The sequence below is a fragment of the Somniosus microcephalus genome, chromosome 4 (assembly GCF_052327205.1).
Source record: "Somniosus microcephalus isolate GS21.2 chromosome 4, FLI_Smic_1.0, whole genome shotgun sequence".
In the NCBI taxonomy this organism is placed as follows: Eukaryota; Metazoa; Chordata; class Chondrichthyes; order Squaliformes; family Somniosidae; genus Somniosus; species Somniosus microcephalus.
Genome location: NC_140990.1, coordinates 5,257,422 through 5,280,169, shown reverse-complemented (window position 1 = coordinate 5,280,169; position 22,748 = coordinate 5,257,422). Strand labels below are relative to the sequence as shown.

At 50.6% G+C, this 22,748-nt stretch overlaps 1 protein-coding gene across 1 annotated transcript in view; it reads left to right on the top strand.

Moving 5' to 3' along the window:
• The window catches only part of cirop (ciliated left-right organizer metallopeptidase), a 197,649-nt gene that overhangs the window by 85,946 nt on the left and 88,955 nt on the right, over positions 1-22,748 (top strand). Inside the window, exons 4-9 of the mRNA XM_085983680.1 lie at positions 11,821-11,872; positions 15,372-15,518; positions 17,787-17,912; positions 19,484-19,568; positions 19,924-20,069; positions 20,460-20,640. Coding sequence (XP_085839806.1) covers positions 11,821-11,872; positions 15,372-15,518; positions 17,787-17,912; positions 19,484-19,568; positions 19,924-20,069; positions 20,460-20,640 — 737 coding nt within the window. The remainder of the gene's footprint in view (positions 1-11,820; positions 11,873-15,371; positions 15,519-17,786; positions 17,913-19,483; positions 19,569-19,923; positions 20,070-20,459; positions 20,641-22,748) is intronic.

The following is a 22,748-nucleotide window of genomic DNA, read 5'->3' as shown; positions in this document are numbered from 1 at the left end:
TTTAAAATACTAGTCTTGGACCCACTCTTCTCTCTCTCAAACTGAATGTAAAATTCAATCATATTATGATTGCTGTTACCTAGGGGCGCCTTCACTATGAGGTCATTAATGAATCCTATCTCGTTGCACAATACCAGGTCTAGTATAGCCTGCTCTCCGGTTGGCTCCAGAACGTGCTGTTGTAAGAAACTATCCCGAAAACATTCCATGAACTCCTCATCTAGGCTACCTTTGCCCATTTGATTTTTCCAGTCTATATGCAGATTAAAATCCCCCATGATTATTGCCGTACCCTTCTGACAAGCTCCCATTATTTCTTCCTTTACAGAAACATAGAAATATAGAAGATAGGAGCAGGAGTAGGCCATTCGGCCCTTCGAGCCTGCTCCGCCATTCAATGAGATCATGGCTGATCATCCAAATTCAGTACCCTGTCCCTGCCTTCTCCCCATATCCCTTGATCCCTTTAGCCTCAAGAAATATATCCAACTCTTTCTTGAATATATTTAATGAACTGGCCTCCACCGCCCTCTGTGGTAGAGAATTCCACAGGTTCACCACTCTCTGGGTGAAGAAATTCCTCCTCATCTCTGTCCTAAATGGCTTACCCCTTATCATTAGGCTGTGACCCCTGGTTCTGGACTCCCCGGCCATCAGAAACATCCTTTCTGCATCTAGTCTGTCCAGACCTGACAGAATTTTATAGGTTTCGATGAGATCCCCTCTCAATCTTCTAAACTCCAGTGAGTATAAGCCCAATTGACACAATCTCTCCTCGTACGTCATTCCTGCCATCCCAGGTATCAGTCTGGTGAATCTTCGCTGCACTCCTTCCATGGCAAGAACATCCTTCCTCAGGTAAGGTGACCAAAACTGCACACAATACTCAAGGTGCGGTCTCACCAAGGCCCTGTACAACTGCAGCAAGACATCCTTGTTCCTGTACTCGAACCCTCTCGCTACGAAGGCCAACATACCATTTGCCTTCTTAACCGCCTGCTGCACCTGCATGCTTACCTTCAGCGACTGGTGCACAAGGACACCCAGGTCTCTTTGCACTTCCCCTTCTCCCAATCTACTGCCATACTCCATCCTGCCATGTGGTTGCTGTTAGGGGGCCTGTACACCACTCCCACAAGTGACTTCCTGCCTTTATTATTTCTCCTCTCTACCCAAACCGCTTCTACATCCTGGTTTCCTGAACTTAGGTCATCTCTCTCTATTGTGTTAATACCATCATTAATTAACAGAAACACCCCTCCACCTTTTCCCACCTTCCTGTCCTTCCTAAATGTCATGTACCCTTCAATATTCAGGTCCCAATCTATGTCATTCTGTGTAATGATATCAGCAAATAGAGATGGTATTTGCCTGTTTGATTATGATGCCTTACCAGCATGTTTGCATGTATTGATTGCTTGTGCCTGACCAGCAGAGGGCATGTGACAGAGACAAGCAAGGCAGTTTAGTTTGGTTTCAGTTTCGTTCTAGATGCATCACTAGCACGATGTCTCCTGTAAATGCTGTATAAAGAGTTGAACAGACTTTAGATTAAAAGACATTCTCTTTCATAAATGTCTCGTCATTGAACCCACAAAGAAATCAATACAATCCTGCAGCCATGTTTCTGCAATGGCTATCAGATCATATTTATTTATTTCTATTTGCGCTATCAGTTTATCTGTTTTGTTTCGAATGCTACGTACGTTCAGAAACAGAGCCTTTAGTTTTGTTCTTTTATTAGTTTTGTAACCTCTAGCCTTATCTGTTGATTTACTCTTAGATTTGTACTCTTTGTCCCTTCCTGTCACGGTCTGTTTATCATTTCCCGTATTAATACCTTTCTCTATTGCCTTGTCTCTAATCTTTGAATTACCACATCTTCCCAAATTTGACCCCGTGCCCCCACTATTTAGTTTAAAACCCTCTCTACCGCCCTAGTTATACGACTCGCCAGAACACTGGTCCCAGCACGGTTCAGGTGAAGACCGTCCCAACGATACAGATCCCACTTTCCCCAGAACTGGTGCCAGTGCCCCAGGAATCGAAACCCATTTCTCCCACACCAATCTTTGAGCCACGCATTCATCAAATCAAATCAACTTTTATTGTCATTGTTAGTGCACAAGTGCAGTACAACGAAATGTAGGCTTGCGGCTCCCGAGAGTGTACATTTAGATTAAGACATTTAAACATTCAACATACATTTGGCTTGTAATACATTAACATAAACATAACCATAATAAAGTGCATTGGCAGATGTGCAGGCTTTAGAGTTTATTTGTGGAGTTCAGTAGGATGACAGCCCTGGGAAAGAAGCTGTTCCTAAATCTGGTCGTACGGGTGCGAATGCATCTGTAGCGTCTCCCAGGTGGCAGGAGGGCGAACAGACTGTGGCTGGGGTGGGTAGGGTCTTTGATGATGGACCGTGACCTCCGTAAACAGCGTTTCTGGTATATGCGCTCTATGGTCGGTAGCCGGGTGCCGGTAATGCGTTGGGCAGTTTTGACTACCCGCTGCAGGGCTTTCCGGTCATAGTAGCTACAGCTGCCATACCATACTGTGATACAGTTTGTCAGGATGCTCTCTATTGTGCAGCGGTAAAAGTTAGAGAGGATCAGGGGTGACAGGTTACATCCCTTCAGCCTCCTTAGGAAATATAGGCGCTGCTGGGCCTTCTTCACCAGAGAGGAGGTGTTGAGGGACCAGGAGAGGTCTTCCGTGATGTGGACTCCGAGGAACTTAAAGCTGTCCACCCTTTCCACCACAGCCCCATTGATGTGGATGGGGGTGTGACTTCCGCCTTTAGACTTCCTGAAGTCCACAATGATTTCTTTGGTTTTCTTGATGTTAAGGGCCAGGTTGTTATCGGCGCACCACTTCACGAGATGCTGGACCTCCTCCCTGTAGGCTGACTCATCGTTGTTGGTGATCTGGCCTACTACCGTGGTATCATCCGCAAACTTGATGATGGTGTTGGAACCGTGAACAGCCACACAGTCGTGGGTGAAGAGGGAGTAGAGGAGGGGGCTCAGCACACATCCTTGTGGGGCCCCCGTGTTCAGAGTCAGGGGGGGGGAGGTGTGGTTACCTAATTTGACAGACTGGGGTCTGTTTGTTAGGAAGTCCAGGGTCCAGTTGCAGAGGGAAGTGTTCAGGCCAAGAGTTTGGAGTTTGGTGGCCAGCTTGTTGGGGACGATAGTGTTGAATGCTGAGCTGTAGTCTATGAACAGCATTCTGATGTAGGTCTCTTTACCATCTAAGTGATTCAATGCCGAGTGTAGAGCAGTTGTGATTGCATCCTCCGTTGATCTGTTTGCACGATAGGAAAACTATCTCTCTCATTTTATTTACCCTATGCCAATTTGCTCGTGGCTCATAAGAACATAAGAAGTCGGAGCAGGAGTAGGCCATACGGCCCCTCGGGCCTGCTCCGCCATTCAATAGGATCATGGCTGATCCGAATCTAGACTCACGTCCACTTCCCTGCCCTCTCCCCGTAACCCCTAATTCCCTTATCTGCTAGGACAATGTCTATCTCCATTTAAAATTTATTTAATGTTGCAGCTTCCACAACTCTCTGGGGTAGCAAATTCCATAGATTTACTACCCTCTGAGTGAAGAAGTTTCTCCTCATCTCAGTTTTGAAACGGCAGCCCCTTATTCTTAGATTATGCCCCCTAGTTCTAGTCTCACCCATCAGTGGAAACATCCTCACCGCATCCACCCGATCAAGCCCCCTCACAATCTTATATGTTTCGATAAGATCGCCTCTCATTCTTCTGAACTCCAATGAGTAGAGTCCCAATCTACTCAACCTTTCCTCATACGTCAACCCCCTCATCTCCGGAATCAACCGAGTGAACCTTCTCTGAACCGCCTCGAGAGCAAGTATATCTTTTCTTAAATATGGAAACCAAAACTGCACACAGTATTCCAGGTGTGGCCTCACCAATACCCTGTATAACTGCAGCAAGACTTCCCTGTTTTTATACTCCATCCCCCTTGCAATAAAAGCCAAGATTCCATTGGCCTTCCTGATCACCTGCTGCACCTGCATACTAACTTTTTGTGTTTCATGCACCAGGACCCCCAGATCCCTTTGTACTGTAGCACTTTGCAGTTTCTCTCCATTTAGATAATAACTTGCTCTTTGATTTTTTCTGCCAAAGTGCATAACCTCACACTTTCCAACATTATATTGCATCTGCCAAATCTCTGCCCACTCACTTAGCCTGTCTATGTCCTTTTGCAGGTTTTTTATGTCCTCCTCACTCACTGCTTTCCCTCCCATCTTTGTATCGTCGGCAGACATTATTACCCTTGAGGTTCTGCTTTTTAATTAAGCCCCTAGCTGCTCATACTCTCTCAGCAGAACCTCTTTCCTAGTTCTACCTATGTCGTTGGTACCTACATGGACCACAACCACTGGCTCCTCCCCCTCCCACTGCAAGTTCCTCTCCAGACCAGAGCAGATGTCCCGAACCCTGGCACCGGGCAGGCAACACAGTCGTCTGGACTCTCGCTCTTGGCCGCAGAGAACTGTATCTATCCCCCTGACTATGCTGCCCCCAATTACCACTACATTCCTATTAACTCCCCCCGCTTGAATGGCTTCCTGTACCTTGGTGCCATGGTCAGTTTGCTCATCCACCCTGCAGCCACCGCTTTCATCCAGACAGGCCGCAAGAACCTCAAACCTGTTGGACAATTGCAAAGGCTGAGGCTCCTCCACCTCCTGGGTCCCCATACCTGCCTCACTCGCAGTCACATCCTCCTATCCCTGACCACTGACCAAATCAGAAGACCCTATCCTAAGGGGTGTGACTGCGTCCTGGAATAAAGTGTCCAGGTAACTTTCCCCCTCCCTGATGCATCGCAGAGTCCGCAGCTCGTCAACTCTGAGCCAAAGCTCCTCGAGCCGCAGACACTTACCGCAGACGTGTTCGTCCTGGCTCACACTGGCGTCCAGGAGCTCCCACGTACTGCAGTCGCAACATATCACCTGCCCTGCCATCTTTATTGAGTCTTAATTAATTTATTTTTATTTATTAATAATTAATAAAAACCCTACAACACCTAATAAGATTCATTACTGCTAGTAAACTAGTACTAATGAAACTTTACAATTACTAATACATTTCCCGGGCTTTAAAAGATTAGGGAAGTGAGCAAAACACTCACCAACCAATCACTTACCCTTTTCCCTGTGATGTCACCTTTTATCTTTCTCCAGATGTGCTTGGGGCTGTCACAGAGCCGAACTCCCGCTGGTTCTCTGTCCCCTCTTGTGCAGCTTTCAAGCTCCTGCTCTCCTGGAAGCTGACAAAGATAGAAAAATAAAGGAACACCTCCCTCCCCGAACTCCCTCACTCACCAAACTCGCAGCTTAACACTCTGTTCAAGCTGTCTCTCTCGCTCTCTCTCTGTCTCTCTCTCTCTCTCTCTCTGTCTCTCTCTCTGTCTCTCTCTCTCTCTGTCTCTCTCTCTCTCTCTCTCTGTCTCTCTCTCTCTGTCTCTCTCTCTGTCTCTCTCTGTCTCTCTCTCTCTCTGTCTCTCTCTCTCTCTCCAATTCCAATTCCAATTCAAATGCTTTATTGGCATGAAAGTTTACAGAGAACCATATTGCCAAAGCTTACATAGCAAAAAGGTACAGTTTTCCAACATTCTGTAGGTGTCAATCGATTTGACATTTGTTGGGTACATACAATATTACTTTTAACAATATTAATTTTAAACAGTCTTACTTTTAAACAGTCCTCAGGTTGTGACATGTTGTTACATATTTGGCCCCAAGGTATGGTCTGTCTCCTTCTCCCAGGACTAATCTCAATTTTGACAGGTCATCCAATTCCTTGAAATCTGGGGTTGTTTGGCTTAGCTTGTTGAATAATATGTTTCTTGATGTGTTGAATTTTTCGCATTTTAGGAGGAAATGCATTTCTGTTTCAACCTCGCCGGCCAGACATTGATCGCATATTCTATTCTCTCTAGGCTGCCAGGATTTCTTGTATCTGCCTTTGTCAATTTCCAGTTGGTGGTCGCTTAGTCTGTACCTGGTGAGGGTCTGTCTCTGTTTTGTGTCTCTGATGGTCGTGAGGTAGTCTGCCAGTTTATAATCTCTTTTTAGGGCCCGGTAACATTCTAATCTGCTTTGGCTTTCGGTTACTTTGTTCCAATGTTCCAGGTAGGTTTCTTTGCATTGTTTAATGATTTGGTTCACTCGGATTGGTGTTTGGATGGCTGTGTTGGTCTGGGGCTGGTCAGGGTCCGGCTGAGTACTTAGTTTCAGTAGCAGCTGACTCAGGGGACTCTTTTCTGGGTTTAGCTCTTGGGTCTGAAAGGCTTTGAAATGAAGGGTGTCTGGGGAGCTAGATTTGAGGTGATTTAGGAAGTTTAGTGCTCGTTTTTGGATGTTTATTATCAGTGGGTATCTGCCTAGTTCGGCTCTGCATGCATTTGTTGGCGTTTTTCTTTGGGTGCGAAGGATGCTTCGGCAGAATTCTGCATGTAGGGCTTCTATTGTGTGTTTTTCCCATTTAGTGTAGCTTTGGTGATTTAGCGGGCCCCATACTTCACTACCGTACAGTGCAATGGGCAGGATTATGCTGTCAAATATTTTGAGCCAGATTTTGATTGGGATTTGGATGTTGTAGAATTTTCTTTTTATTGCATATAGGGCTCTTCGGGCTTTTTCTTTTAGTGCATTCACTGCTATGCTGAAGCTCCCTGATGCTGTAATAGTTAGACCAAGGTAGGTGTAGCTCATAGTGTGTCCTATAGCGGTATCACTGAGGGTAAATTGGTATTTGTTTTCCTGACATCTGGGCCTTTTTTGAAAAATCATGATGTTGGTTTTCTTTAGATTTACTGTTAGAGCCCAATTTTGGCAGTATTTGTCGAGTAGGTCTAGTTGTTGCTGTAATCCCTGTTCTGTGGGAGACAGCAGAACCAGGTCGTCCGCATAGAACAGGGATTTCACTTCTCCATCAAGGAGACGGAGACCTGGTGACTCGCTTTGCTCCAGCATGTCTGCTAATTCATTTATGTATATGTTGAACAGGGTCGGGCTCAAATTGCAGCCCTGTCGGACGCCTCTTCTCTGGGTGAAGAAATCGGTGCGTTTGTCTCCAATTTTGACCCCGCATTTGTTTTTCAGATACATTGATTTAATAAGGTCATAGACTTTGCCCCCTATTCCACACTGAAGAAGTTTATAATAGAGCCCTTCGTGCCATATAGAGTCAAAGGCTTTCTTGAAGTCGATGAAACAGGCGAATATTTTCCCATTTTTTGTTTGGTGTATATGTTTTTCAATGAGGGTGTGAAGGGTATAGATATGGTCGGCTGTGCGGTGTTTTGGAAGAAAGCCTATTTGTTTTTTTCTGAGGATATTATGTTTGTTAAGAAAATCAAGTAATCTACTGTTTAGAATACTGCAGAATAACTTCCCTAGACAGAGAGACAACTCTCTCTGTCTCTCTCTCTCTCTCTCTCTCTGTCTCTCGCTCTCCCTCTGTCTCTCTCTCTCTCTCTCTCGCTCTCTCGCTCTCTCTCTCTCTCTCTCTCTGTCAATTCAATTCAATTCAAATGCTTTATTGGCATAAAAGTTTACAGGGAACCATATTGCCAAAGCTTACATAACAAAAAGTACAGGTTTCCAACATTCTGTAGGTGTCAAACAATTTTGACCCTCGTTGGGTACAGACAATATTAATTTAAACAGTCGTTGACCCTCGTTGGGTACATTCAGTATTAATTTAAACAGTCGTTGGGTACATTCGGTATTGATTTAAACATTTTTAGAGTATATATGCTATGGGTGTGCTCGTTAGTCACTCACTGTTCCTCAGGTTGTGACATGTTGTTACATATTGGGCACCAAGATATGGTCTGTCTCCCTCCCCCAGGACTATTCTTAATTTTGACAGGTCATCCAATTCTTTGAAATCTGGGGTTGTAAGGCTGAGCTTGTCAAAACATATGTTTCTTGTTTTTTTGAATTTTTCGCATTTTAGGAGGAAGTGCACCTCTGTCTCAACCTCGCCGGCCAGACAGTGATCACATATTCTATTTTCTTTAGGTTGCCAGGATTTCTTGTATCTTCCTTTTTCAATTGCCAGTTGGTGGTCGCTTAGTCTGTATCTGGTGAGGGTCTGTCTCTGTTTTGTGTCTCTGATGGTCGAGAGATAGTCTGCCAGTTTATATTCTCTTTTTAGGGTCCGGTAGCAATCTAATCTGCTTTGGCTTTTGGTTATTTTGTTCCAATGTTCCAGGTAGGTTTCTTTGCATTGTTTAATGATTTGGTTTAATGATCTGTCTCTCTCTCAATTCAATTCAATTCAATTCAAATCGCTTTATTGGCATGACAAGGTACATCTTATGTTGCCAAAGCATCGAAAAACATTTATGGTTGAACACATAAACACAGATCTATCCATACAGTGTATAAACAGATATATCCCTGAGTGTATAAATATACATTCATATAATTTGTATATACTCTTTTCTTAGATTTAGTGGTTGTCCCTCTGTTTATGGCAAGCTGTAACATAGTGTGCCGCTAAGGTTACACAATTTCTCTCTTCCCCTAGTAGGTATGGGAGTTTTTGGCCGTCATTCAAATTTCTGAATTCCGGGCATATTTTTATGAATTTTGGGTAGAAATTCTCCCTTATGTCCTAATATTTTCTACAAGCTGTGAGGAAGTGCATCTCTGTCTCCACCACTCCCTGACTGCAGTGAGAGCATATCCTGTCCTCTCTTGGTAGCCGGGTCTGCCTGTGTCTACCTTTTTCGATCGCCAGGCCATGTTCACTAAGTCTGTACATTGTCAAGGTTTTTCTCAATTTTTCTCAGTTTTTCTCTCGCTCTCGCTCTCTCTCTCTCTCACTCTCTCACTCTCTCTCGCTCTCTCTCTCTCGCTCTCTCTCTCTGTCTCTCTCTCTCGCTCTGTCTCTCCCTCTCTCTCTCGCTCTCTGTCTCTCGCTCTCTCTGTCTCTCGCTCTCTCTCTGTCTCTCTCTCTGTCTCTCGCTCACTCTGTCTCTCTCTCTCTCTCTGTGTCTCACTCTCGTTCCATCCTTCCATCAATCCCTTTCTTCTTCCCTCTTTCCACTCCTTCTTCTGTCTGCCTGTCCCTGTAATATGTCTCTCTGCCTTTCACCCTCCCCCTACTTCTCTCCCTCCATCATCATCTCTCTCTCTCTCCCTTCCCTCAGTCTCTCTCTCTCCACAGTGCGGCGCTCCCTCAGTACTGCCCCTCCGACAGTGCGGCACTCCCTCAGTACTGCCCCTCCGACAGTGCGGCGCACCCTCAGTACAGCCCCTCCGACAGTGCGGCGCTCCCTCAGTACTGACCCTCCGACAGTGCAGCGCTCCATCAGTACTGACCCTCCAACAGTGCGGCGCTCCCTCAGTACTGCCCCTCCGACAGTGCAGCGCTCCCTCAGTACTGCCCCTCCGACAGTGCAGCACTCCCTCAGTACAACCCCTCCAAGATTGCAGCGCTCCCTCAGTACTGCCCCTCCGACAGTGCGGCGCTCCCTCAGTACTGCACCTCTGACAGTGCAGCGCTGCCTCAGTACTGCCCCTCCGACAGTGCGGCGCTCCCTCAGTACTGCCCCTCCGACAGTGCGGCGCTCCCTCAGTACTGCCCCTCCAAAAGTGCCGTGCTCCCTCAGTACTGACCCTCCGACAGTGCAGCGCTCCCTCAGTACTGCTCCTCCGACAGTGCAGCACTCCCTCAGTACTGCCCCCCCGACAGTGCAGCGTTCCCTCAGTACTTCCCCTCCGACACTGCAGCGCTCCCTCAGTACTGACCCTCCGACAGAGCGGCGCTCCCTCAATGCGGCGCTCCCTCAGTACTGCCCCTCCGACAGTGCGGCGGTCGCTGAGTACTGCTCCTCCAACAGTGCAGAGCTCCCTCAGTACTGCCCCTCAGACAGTGCAGCACTCCCTCAATACAGCCACTCCGACAGTGCAGAGCTCCCTCAGTACTGCCCCTCTGACAGTGCAGCGCTCCCTCAGTACTGCCCCTCCGACAGTGCAGTGCTCCCTCAGTACTGCCCCTCCGACAGTGCGGCGCTCCCTCAGTACTGTCCCTCCGACAGTGCAGTGCTCCCTCAGTACTGCCCCTCCGACAGTGCAGTGCTCCCTCAGTACTGCCCCTCCGACAGTGCAGTGCTCCCTCAGTACTGCCCCTCTGACAGTGCAGCGCTCCCTCAGTACTGCCCCTCTGACAGTGCAGAGCTTCCTCAGTACTGCCCCTCCAACGGTGCGGCGCACACTCTGTACTGACCCTCAGACAGCACAGTGCTCCCTCAGTACTGCCACTCCGACAGTGCAGTGCTCCCTCAGTACTGCCCCTCTGACAGTACAGCGCTTCCTCAGTACTGCCCCTCTGACAGTGCAGAGCTTCCTCAGTACTGCCCCTCCGACGGTGCGGCGCACACTCTGTACTGACCCTCCGACAGTACAGTGCTCCCTCAGTGCTGCCACTCCGACAGTGCAGCGCCCCCTCAGTACTGCCCCTTCAACAGTGCAGCAGTTCCTCAGTATTGCCCCCTCCGACAGTGCAGCACTCCCTCAGTACTGTCCCTCCAACAGTGCAGCACTTCCTCAGTACCGCCCCTCCGACAGTGCGGCGCTCACTCAGTACTGCCCCTCCGACAGTGCGGCGCTCCCTCAGTACTGCCCCTCCGACACTGCGGCACTCCCTCAGTACTGCCCCTCCGACAGTGCGGTGCTCCCTCAGTACTGTCCCTCCGACAGTGCGGCGCTCCCTCAGTACTGACCCTCCGACAGTGTGGCGCTCCCTCAGTACTGCCCCTCCGACAGTGCAGCGCTCCCTCAGAACTGCCCCTCCGACAGTGCGGTGCTCCCTCAGTGCTACCCCTCCGACAGTGCAGCGCTCCCTCAGTACTGCCCCTCCGACAGTGCAGCATTCTCTCAGTACTGCCCCTCCAACAGTGCAGCGCTCCCTCAGTACTACCCCTCCGACAGTACAGTGCTCCCTCAGTACTGCCCCTCCGACAGTGCGGCACTCCCTCAGTACCGCCCCTCTGACAGTGCGGCGCTCCCTCAGTACTGCCCCTCAGACAGTGCGGCACTCCCTCAGTACTGCCCCTCCGACAGTGCGGCGCTCCCTCAGTACTACCCCTCCGACAGTGCGGTGCTCCCTCTGTACTGTCCCTCCATCAGTGCAGCGCTCCCTCAGTACTGCCCCTCCGACAGTGCGGCGCTCCCTCAGTACTGCTCCTCCAACAGTGCAGCCCTCCCTCAGTACTGCCCCTCCGACAGTACAGCGCTCCCTCAGTACTGCCCCTCCGACAGTGCAGCGCTCCCTCAGTACTGTCCCTCCGACAGTGCGGCGCTCCCTCAGTACTGCCCCTCCGACAGTGCGGCGCTCCCTCAGTACTGCTCCTCCGACACTGCGGCGCTCCCTCAGTACTGCTCCTCCGACAGTGCAGCCCTCCCTCAGTACTGCCCCTCCGACAGTGCAGCGCTCCCTCAGTACTGCCCCTCCGACAGTGCGGCGCTCCCTCAGTACTGCCCCTCCGACAGTGCGGCGCTCCTTCAGTACTGCCCCTCCGACAGTGCGACGCTCCCTCAGTACTGCCCCTCCGACAGTGCGGCGCTCCCTCAGTACTGCCCCTCCGACAGTGCGGCTCTCCCTCAGTACTGCGTCTCCTTCTGACTCGGAGGGGAGAGTGAGACCCCCTGAGCCACAGCTGACTCCAAGTGTTTGGCCGGAAATGAAAGGTGTCGCGAGGGTCTGGTTTGCCCTGAAATTAAACATGGAGACTCCGGTCATTTTACAGGTGTGGCCAAAGGAACGATAATTACCGAATGGAAACCTGTCTGGACATCGTGGTGAGTGACCATCTCCGTCTGTGTCTCTGTCTCAGTCTGTGTCTGCTTCGAGGGGCCGAATGGCCTACTCCTGCTCCTATCCTCTATGCTTCTATGCTTCTATACTGAGGGGGCTCGACAAGGTAGATGCAGAGAGGATGTTTCCCCTCGTGGGGAAATCTAGAACACGGGGGCACAGTTTTAGAATAAAGGGTCGCCCTTTTAGAACTGAGATGAGGAGGAATTTATTCTCTGAGGGTCGTAAATCTGTGGAATTCTCTGCCGCAGAGAGCCGTGGAGGCTGGGTCATTAAATACATTGAAGGTGGAGACAGACAAATGTTTGCAAGATAAGGGAGTGAAAGGTTATGGGGAGCGGGCGGGGAAGCGGCTTTGAGCCCAAGATCAGCCATGGTCTTATTGAATGGCGGAGCAGGCTCGAGGGGCCAAGTGGCCTATTCCTGCTCCTATTTCTTATGTTCTCGGTCTGTGCCTCCGTCGTGTGTCGCCGTCTCTGTCTGTGTCTGTGTCTCTGACTCCGTCTATACCTCCATCTCTGTCTGTGTCTCCGTCGTGTGTCTCTGTCTGTCTGTCCATCTCAGTCCGTGCCTGCGTCTGCGTCTGTGTCTCCGTCTATGTCTCCGTCTCAGTCTGCGTCTCTATCGTTCATCTCCGTCTGTGCCTCCAAGTCCGTCTGTGCCTCCACCTCCGTTTTCATCTGTGTCTCCATCTCAGTACGTGTCTCCCTCTGTGTCTCCGCCTGTGTCTGTGTCTCCCTCTGTGTCTCCGCCTGTGTCTGTGTCTCCCTCTGTGTCTCCGCCTGTGTCTGTGTCTCCCTCTGTGTCTTTGTCTCCCTCTGTGTCTCCGCCTGTGTCTGTGTCTCCCTCTGTGTCTCCGCCTGTGTCTGTGTCTCCCTCTGTGTCTGTGTCTCCGCCTGTGTCTGTGTCTTCCTCTGTGTCTCCGCCTGTGTCTGTGTCTCCCTTTGTGTCTCCGCCTGTGTCTGTGTCCCCCTCTGTGTCTCCGTCTGTGTCTTTGTCTCCCTCTGTGTCTCCGCCTGTGTCTGTGTCTCCGCCTGTGTCTGTGTCTCCCTTTGTGCCTCCGCCTGTGTCTGTGTCTCCCTCTGTGTCTCCGCCTGTGTCTTTGTCTCCCTCTGTGTCTCCGCCTGTGTCTGTGTCTCTGCCTGTGTCTGTGTCTTCCTTTGTGTCTCCGCCTGTGTCTGTGTCTCCGCCTGTGTCTGTGTCTTCCTTTGTGTCTCCGCCTGTGTCTGTGAAACATAGAAACATAGAAGATAGGAGCAGGAGTAGGCCATTCGGCCCCTCGAGCCTGCTCCGCCATTCAATGCGATCATGGCTGATCATCCAAATTCAGTACCCTGTGTCACAAATCGCAACTTCTACAAGAAGTAACTCAGGAAGTACTACTGAACGGCCAGCTGAGGGCGCCGCCCGAGGAGTATAAATATTCAGGCGTGGGCCCAGCTTGGCCAGAGACAGTCTGGAAACAGGAAGCTAGTGACTACTAACTAGACCTCCATGTGTTGTTACAAGTCGATTAAAGCCTTGCTTTATGTACTACCAAGTGGGTAGTGAGTCTTTATTACATCACCCTGTCCCTGCCTTCTCCCCATATCCCTTGATCCCTTTAGCCTTAAGAAATATATCCAACTCCTTCTTGAATATATTTAATGAATTGGCCTCCACTGCCTTCTGTGGCAGAGAATTCCACAGGTTCACCACTCTCTGGATGAAGAAATTCCTCCTCATCTCTGTCCTAAATGGCTTACCCCTTATCCTTAGACTGTGACCCCTGGTTCTGGACTCCCCGCCATCGGGAACATCCTTCCTGCATCTAGTCTGTCTAGTCCTGTCAGAATTTTATAAGTTTCGATGAGATCCCCTCTCATTCTTCTAAACTCCAGCGAGTATAAGCCCAATCGACCCAATCTCTCCTCATACGTCATTCCTGCCATCCCAGGTATCAGCCTGGTGAATCTTCGCTGCACTCCCTCCATGGCAAGAACATCCTTCCTCAGATAAGGCGACCAAAACTGCACACAATACTCAAGGTGTGGTCTCACCAAGGCCCTGTACAACTGCAGCAAGACATCCTTGTTCCTGTACTCGAATCCTCTCGCTACGAAGGCCAGCATACCATTTGCCTTCTTAACCGCCTGCTGCATCTGCATGCTTACCTTCAGCGACTGGTGCACAAGGACACCCAGGTCTCGTTGCACTTCCCCTTCTCCCAATCTATTGCCGTTCAGATAATAATCTGCCTTCCTGTTTTTGACACCAAAGTGGATAACCTCACATTTATCCACGTTATATTGCACCTGCCATGCTTCTGCCCAATCACCCAACCTGTCCAAATCATCCTGGAGTTTCTCGGCATCCTCCTCACAGCACACACTCCCACCCGGCTTTGTGTCGTCTGCAAACTTGGAGATATTACATCTAGTTCCCTCGTCCAGATCATTAATATATATTGTGAATAGCTGGGGTCCTAGGACCGATCCCTGCGGTACCCCACGAGTCACTGTCTGCCACTCGGAAAAAGAGCCGTTTATTCCAACTCTTTGCTTTCTGTCTGCCAACCAATTCTCTATTCAAGTCTGTGTCCCTCTGTGTCTGTGTCTCACTCTGAGTCTGTGTCTCACTCTGTGGCCTAGAAATTCACTTGGGCGCGGGCAGCTCGCTCGCGCCCAAAAGTTAGCGCTGGGCGGGGAGGCATTAGCGCACGCCGTATATTCGTCTTCTGCGCCCCAATTCGGAAGCGGGCGCTATACCAGGGTGTGCCCGCCTCCGTTTGGGGCGCTGCAACTGAATATCGGCGCGCTAGTTGCCACAGCGCCACCCGATGCGGTGCGGCAGGCTGCGGTACTGCAGGCCTCCTCCTTCTCTTAAGGGGGAGGTGCCTGCAACGGCCGGAGCCCCGATCGCGAGTGCCGGCAAAAGAGCCCGGCACAACGGAGAAGTGCCGGGCTCCACGGAAACCAGCCGGCAATGCCGCGGGCGGGGGGGGGGTGGAGGAGGCCGGGGAAGGAGGTGCGGGCAGGCGGCCGCCGAAAAAGCGGACGGCCCCGTTTTCTGTTCGCTGTTTGCGCCCGCTTCGGAGGAGGCGGGCGCAAATAAATATGGGGATCGGCGCGGTTTCGGGGCGTTACGGGCCACCGCGCACACCGATGACGTCATCAGTCCCGGCGCAGCGCTAACGGCTACCGCCACCAATACCGCTGCACTCAATTTCCGCGCTACCACCCCGCCGGCGCAAAAGACCTCTTTAGGCGCTAAGTGGGCGCAAGGCCCACTGAATTTCTAGGCCTGTGTCTCCGCCTGTGTCTGTGTCTCCCTCTGTGTCAATGCTTCGGTTTGTCCGGTTCTGCCCCAGAGGGTGAGAGGCCAGAGAGAGAGTGAGGAACCTTTCAGCCCAGCGTTCTAAGGCTGCGTCTGACCTCAGGGTCAGAGCGGGGGAGGGTACGACCTCCGAACCCGTTAATCTGTTGGATTCTCTGCTTCCTGTAGATCCCTGATGATCACCTGCGGGGCTACAGTGTGTGGCCGGCACAGGGCAGCTCCCCCACCGTGATAGAGAAGGATGGAAGTGGGGTTCAAGGGGCTGATTTCATCCTGTACGTCAAGGCAGCCGACACCAGCAAGTGTCGTAGAGAGGTACGGACACCCGGGAGTGAGTTACAGGCTGGAATCTAATCGAGGGGTTCGGGGGCTTTATATATAGAATAACAGATACCCGGGAGTGAGTTACAGGCTGGAATCTAATCGAGGGGTTCGGGGGGTTTATATATAGAATAACTGATACCCGGGAGTGAGTTACAGGCTGGAATCTAATCGTGGGGTTCTGGGGGTTTATATATAGAATAATAGATACCCAGGAGTGAGTTACAGGCTGGAATCTAATCGAGGGGTTCGGGGGGTTTATATACAGAATAACAGATACCCGGGAGTGAATTACAGGCTGGAATCTAATCGAGGGGTTTGGGGGGTTTATATGTAGAATAACAGATACCCGGAAGTGAGTTACAGGCTAGAATCTAATCGAGGGGTTCGGGGGGTTTATATATAGAATAACAGATACCCGGGAGTGAGTTACAGGCTGGAATCTAATCAAAGGGTTCGGGGGGTTTCTATATAGAATAACAGATACCCGGGAGTGAGTTACAGGCTGGAATCTAATCGAGGGGTTCGGGGGGTTTATATACAGAATAACAGATACCCGGGAGTGAATTACAGGCTGGAATCTAATCGAGGGGTTCGGGGGGTTTATATGTAGAATAACAGATACCCGGACGTGAGTTACAGGCTAGAATCTAATCGAGGGGTTCGGGGGGTTTATATATAGAATAACAGATACCCGGGAGTGAGTTACAGGCTGGAATCTAATCGAGGGGTTCGGGGGTTTATATATAGAATAACAGATACCCGGGAGTGAGTTACAGGCTGGAATCTAATCGAGGGGTTCGGGGGGTTTATATACAGAATAACAGATACCCGGGAGTGAGTTACAGGCTGGAATCTAATCGAGGGGTTCGGGGGTTTATATATAGAATAACAGATACCCGGGAGTGAGTTACAGGCTGGAATCTAATCGAGGGGTTCGGGGGGTTTATATATAGAATAACAGATACCCGGGAGTGAGTTACAGGCTGGAATCTAATCGAGGGGTTTGGGGGGTTTATATGTAGAATAACAGATACCCGGAAGTGAGTTACAGGCTAGAATCTAATCGAGGGGTTCGGGGGGTTTATATATAGAATAACAGATACCCGGGAGTGAGTTACAGGCTGGAATCTAATCAAAGGGTTCGGGGGGTTTCTATATAGAATAACAGATACCCGGGAGTGAGTTACAGGCTGGAATCTAATCGAGGGGTTCGGGGGGTTTATATACAGAATAACAGATACCCGGGAGTGAGTTACAGGCTGGAATCTAATCGAGGGGTTCGGGGGTTTATATATAGAATAACAGATACCCGGGAGTGAGTTACAGGCTGGAATCTAATCGAGGGGTTCGGGGGGTTTATATATAGAATAACAGATACCCGGGAGTGAGTTACAGGCTGGAATCTAATCGAGGGGTTTGGGGGGTTTATATGTAGAATAACAGATACCCGGAAGTGAGTTACAGGCTAGAATCTAATCGAGGGGTTCGGGGGGTTTATATATAGAATAACAGATACCCGGGAGTGAGTTACAGGCTGGAATCTAATCAAAGGGTTCGGGGGGTTTCTATATAGAATAACAGATACCCGGGAGTGAGTTACAGGCTGGAATCTAATCGAGGGGTTCGGGGGGTTTATATACAGAATAACAGATACCCGGGAGTGAATTACAGGCTGGAATCTAATCGAGGGGTTCGGGGGGTTTATATGTAGAATAACAGATACCCGGACGTGAGTTACAGGCTGGAATCTAATCGAGGGGTTCGGGGGTTTATATATAGAATAACAGATACCCGGGAGTGAGTTACAGGCTGGAATCTAATCGAGGGGTTCGGGGGGTTTATATATAGAATAACAGATACCCGGGAGTGAGTTACAGGCTGGAATCTAATCGAGGGGTTCGGGGGGTTTATATATAGAATAACAGATACCCGGGAGTGAGTTACAGGCTGGAATCTAATCGAGGGGTTCGGGGGGGTTTATATATAGAATAACAGATACCCGGGAGTGAGTTACAGGCTGGAATCTAATCGAGGGGTTCGGGGGGTTTATATATAGAATAACAGATACCCGGGAGTGAGTTACAGGCTGGAATCTATTCGAGGGGTTCGGGAGTGTGAGTGTTTGTGGTTGGGGTCGGGGTTTGTGGTTGTGGTTTGGGTTCGAGGCTCGGGTTTAGGATCCAAGGCTCGCCTTTTGACTGGGCGGGATGCTCTCGCTCTCACGCTCTGACACGCGATGTCTGTCCCCTGCTCCCGCAGCCGTCAGTCATCGCCTACGCCTCCTATTGCAAGGTGGATCAGAACGGGCGTCCAATCGCGGGGGCCGTCACCTTCTGCCACTCCCGTCTCCGCGGTTCCGCGTTCGATCACGACAGGACCACGCTGGTAAGTGGGGGTCAGGGTTCGTGGCCCCTGACCCACGTTCATTACTAGGTCCCTTGCTTTTTGTGGTATATAGCGGGCAGCACGGTGGCATAGTGGTTAGCACTGTTGCCTCACAGCGCCAGGGACCCGGGTTCAAATCCGGCCTCGGGTGACTGTCTGTGTGGAGTTTGCACATTCTCCCCGTGTTTGCGTGGGTTTACTCCGGGTGCTCCGGTTTCCTCCCACAGTCCAAAGATGTGCGGGTTAGGTTGATTGGCTATGATAAATTGACCCTTAGTGTTAGGGGGATTAAATACGTGGGGTTACGGGGATAGGGTGGGATATGTGTTGGTGTAGGGGTTACGGGGATCGGGTGGGATATGTGTCGGTGCAGGCTCGATGGGCCGAAATGGCCTCTATCTGCACTGTGGGGTTTCTGTGATTTCTGTGATATCAATGACTTAGGCTTCAATGTAAGGGGGTATGATTAAGAAGTTTGCAGATGATGCAAAAATCGGCCGTGTGGTTGATAGTGAGGAAGAAAGCTGTTGACGGCAGGAAGATATCAATGGACTGGTCAGGTGGGCAGAACAGTGGTAAATGGAATTCAATCCGGAGAAGTGTGAGGTAAAGCATTTGGGGAGGGCTAACAAGGAAAGGGAATACACATTAAATGGTAGGACACTGAGTAGTGTAGAGGAACAGAGGGACCTTGGAGTGCATGTCCACAGATCCCTGAAGGTAGCAGGCCAGGTAGATAAGGTGGTTAAGAAGGCATACGGAATGCTTGCCTTTATTAGCCGTGGCATAGAATACAAGAGCAGGGGGGTTATGCTTCAACTGTATAAAACACTAGTTAGGCCTCAGCTAGAGTACTGCGTGCAGTTCTGGTCACCACATTACAGGAAAGATGTGATTGCACTAGAGAGGGTGCAGAGGAGATTTACAAGGATGTTACCGGGAGTAGAGAATCTTAGCTCTGAGGAAAGACTGGATAGGCTGGGTCTGTTTCCCTTGGAACAGAGGAGGCTGAGGGGAGACCTTATTGAGGTGTATAAAATTATGAGGGGCCTCGATAAAGTGGATAGGAAGGACCTATTTCCCTTAGCAGAGGAGTCAAAAACCAGGGGGCACAGATTTAAAGTAATTGGGGGAAGGTTTAGAGGGGATTTGAGGGGAAATGTCTTCACCCAGAGGGTGGTGGGGGTCTGGAACTCACTGCCTGAAAGGGTGGTAGAGGCAGAAACCCTAACCACATTTAAAAAGTACTTGGATATGCACTTGAAGTGCCGTAACCCACAGGGCTACGGACCAAGAGCTGGAAAGTGGGATTAGGCCGGGATAGCTCATTTTTGGCCGGCGCAGACACGATGGGCCGAATGGCCTCCTTCCGTGCTGTAACTTTCTATGATTCTATGAAGTGGGGTCTGGGTTCATGCACGCCTGCCCTCCCCTACGCACAGAGCAGGAAAGGCCCAGGCTTCATGCCCGGCCTGTGCCGAGTGAGTCGATCCCAGCGGGGTCCCCTGATGTCTGGATGTTTGTCCGCGGGCCTTGCTCTCTGACCGTCGCTGTGTTTTCTGTTTTTTCAGACGACGGTCCACGAGCTGCTCCACGCACTGGGATTTTCCAAGGATCTGTACAGCACCTGGCTGGACTGCTCCTCCGCTCCCTCCAGTAGGTCTCCCGCACTCCCGGTTGTATCGCTTCAAGACGTTTGGCTTCTGCAGGGTGGGTCGGAGAGGCCAGGCCCGAGGTCCAGGGAATGGGCTCCTGATTCACATCTCCTGATTCCTGGGATCCTGATTCCCATCTCCTGATTCCTGGGATCCTGATTCCCAACTCCTGGTTCCCAGGATCCTGATTCCTGGTTCCTGATTTCCAGGAATCCTGATCCCTGGGATCATGATTCCGTGCTCCGGGTTCTCAGCTCCGGGTTCTCAGCTTCTGTTTCCCGGGATCCTGATTCCGTGCTCCGAGTTCTCAGCTCCCGATTCCCGGGATTCTGATCCCGCTCTGTTGTTCCTTCCAGTCGGAGTGAACTGTTCCACGCGGCCCTCGGCCACCAACACGGACGATCAGAGGCTGGTGAGGATTTACACTCGGACCGTCATCCACTGCATGCAGCAACACTTCAACTCCAGCTCGCCTGAGCTTGGGGGGCCACTGGAGAATTGGGTGAGTGTCCGCGAGACAGCCCGCTCACTGTCCGACCGTCTGTCCTCTCTCCCTCAGACCGCCTGTCTCACTGTCTGACCATCTTTTTGTCTGTCTGTCCTCTCTCCTTCAGACAGTCTGTCTCACCGTCTGTCTGTCCATCACTCTGTCCTCTCTCCCTCAGAGAGCCTGACTCACCGTCTGTCTGTCTGTCTTTCTCTCTCCCCCTTTCTCTCCCTCCCCCTTTCTCTCTCTCCCCCTCTCCCCCTCCCTCTCTTTCTCTCTCCCCCTTTCTCCCCCTCTCTCTCTATCTCTCTCTGTCTCTCTTTCTCTCTCCTCCTCTCTTTCTCTCTCTCTCCCCCCCTGTGTGTGATGTTTTCGCCACTCCCTGTGTGTGTGTTTGTGTTTCAGGCCCAAGCGGGACTTCCCTCCTCCCACTGGGAGTCTCGCTTTCTGCAGGGATCGATAATGACAGCGACGATGGGACCACCCAACCACACTTTCATCGACCCCATCACACTGGCAGCCATGTCGGACACCGGCTGGTATCGAGTCAACTACAATGCCACGCAAAAGCTGGTGTGGGGACGAGGTGAGTGACTGTGACCCCTGGATTAGAGAGAGGGGAAATCAGCCAGGGTTCCTGCTCCTGATCACTGTCCAGTGACCCCTGGATTAGAGAGAGGGGAAATCAGCCAGGGTTCCTGCTCCTGATCACTGTCCAGTGACCCCTGGGTTAGAGAGAGGGGTAATCAGCCAGGGTTCCTGCTCCTGATCACTGCCCAGTGACCCCTGGGTTAGAGAGAGGGAGAAATCAGCCAGGGTTCCTGCTCCTGATCACTGTCCAGTGACCCCTGGGTTAGAGAGAGGGGAAATCAGCCAGGGTTCCTGCTCCTGATCACAGTCCAGTGACCCCTGGGTTAGAGAGAGGGGAAATCAGCCAGGGTTCCTGCTCCTGATCACTGCCCAGTGACCCCTGGGTTAGAGAGAGGGGAAATCAGCCAGGGTTCCTGCTCCTGATCACTGCCCAGTGACCCCTGGGTTAGAGAGAGGGGGAAATCAGCCAGGGTTCCTGCTCCTGATCACTGTCCAGTGACCCCGGGGATAGAGAGAGGGGGAAATCAGCCAGGGTTCCTGCTCCTGGTCACTGCCCAGTGACCCCTGGGTTAGAGAGAGGGGTAATCAGCCAGGGTTCCTGCTCCTGGCCACTGCCCAGTCACCCCTGGGTTAGAGAGAGAGGAAAACAGCGAGGGTTCCTGCTCCTGATCACTGTCCAGTGACGCCTGGGTTAGGGTTAGGGTTAGAGGACTGGAGAACAGCTAACGTAGTACCATTGTTCAAGAAGGGTAGTAGGGATAAACCAGGAAATTACAGGCCAGTGAGCCTAACATCAGTGGTAGGGAAATTATTGGAAAAAATTCAGAGGGACAGAATTAGTCTCCACTTGGAGAGGCAGGGATTAATCAGGGATAGTCAGCATGGCTTTGTCAGGGGGAGATCATGTCTGACCAATTTGATTGAATTTTTCGAGGGGGTGACTAGGTGTGTGGATGAGGGTAGTGCAGTTGATGTAGTCTACATGGATTTCAGTAAGGCATTTGACAAAGTCCCACATGGGAGACTGGTCAAGAAGGTAAAAGCCCATGGGATCCAGGGCAATTTGGCACATTGGATCCAAAATTGGCTTAGTGACAGGAGGCAGAGGGTGATGGTCGAAGGTTGTTTTTGTGACTGGAAGCCTGTGTCCAGTGGTGTAACACAGGGATCGGTGGTGGGTCCTTTGCTGTTTGTAGTGTACATTAATGATTTAGATATGAATGTAGAGGTATGATCAGTAAGTTCATAGATGACACGAAAATTGGTGGAGTGGTAAATAGCGAGGAGGGAAGCCTCAGGCTACAGGACGATATAGACGGGATGGTTAGATGGGCAGAACAGTGGCAAATGGAATTTAACCCTGAAAAGTGTGAGGTGATGCATTTTGGGAGGACTAACAAGGCAAGGGAATACACAATGAATGGTAAGACCCTAGGAAGGACAGAGGATCAGAGGGACCTTGGTGTGCATGTACATAGATCCCTGAAGGCAGCAGGGCAGGTAGATAAGGTGGTTTAAAAGGCATATGGGATACTTGCCTTCATTAGCCGAGGCATAGAATATAAGAGCAGGAAAGTTATGATGGAGCTGTACAAAACGCTAGTTAGGCCACAGCTGGAGTACTGTGTGCAGTTCTGGTCGCCACACTATAGGAAGGATGTGATTGCATTGGAGAGGGTACAGAGAAGATTCACCAGGATGTTACCTGGGATGGAGCGCCTCAGCTATGAAGAGAGACTGGACAGGCTGGGGTTGTTTTCCTTCGAGCAGAGAAGACTGAGGGGGGACCTGATTGAAGTGTACAAAATTATGAGGGGCATAGATAGGGTAGATAGAAAGGAACTTTTCCCCTTAGTAGAGGGGTCAATAAACAGGGGGCATAGTTTCAAGGTAAGGGGCAGGAGATTTAGAGGGGATTTGAGGAAAAACTTTTTCACCCAGAGGGTGGTTGGAATCTGGAACTCACTGCCTGAAAGGGTGGTAGAGGCAGGAACCCTCACAACATTCAAGAAGCATTTAGATGAGCACTTGAAACGCCATAGCATACAAGGCTACGGACCAAGTGCTGGAAAATGGGATTAGAATAGACAGGGCTTGATGGCC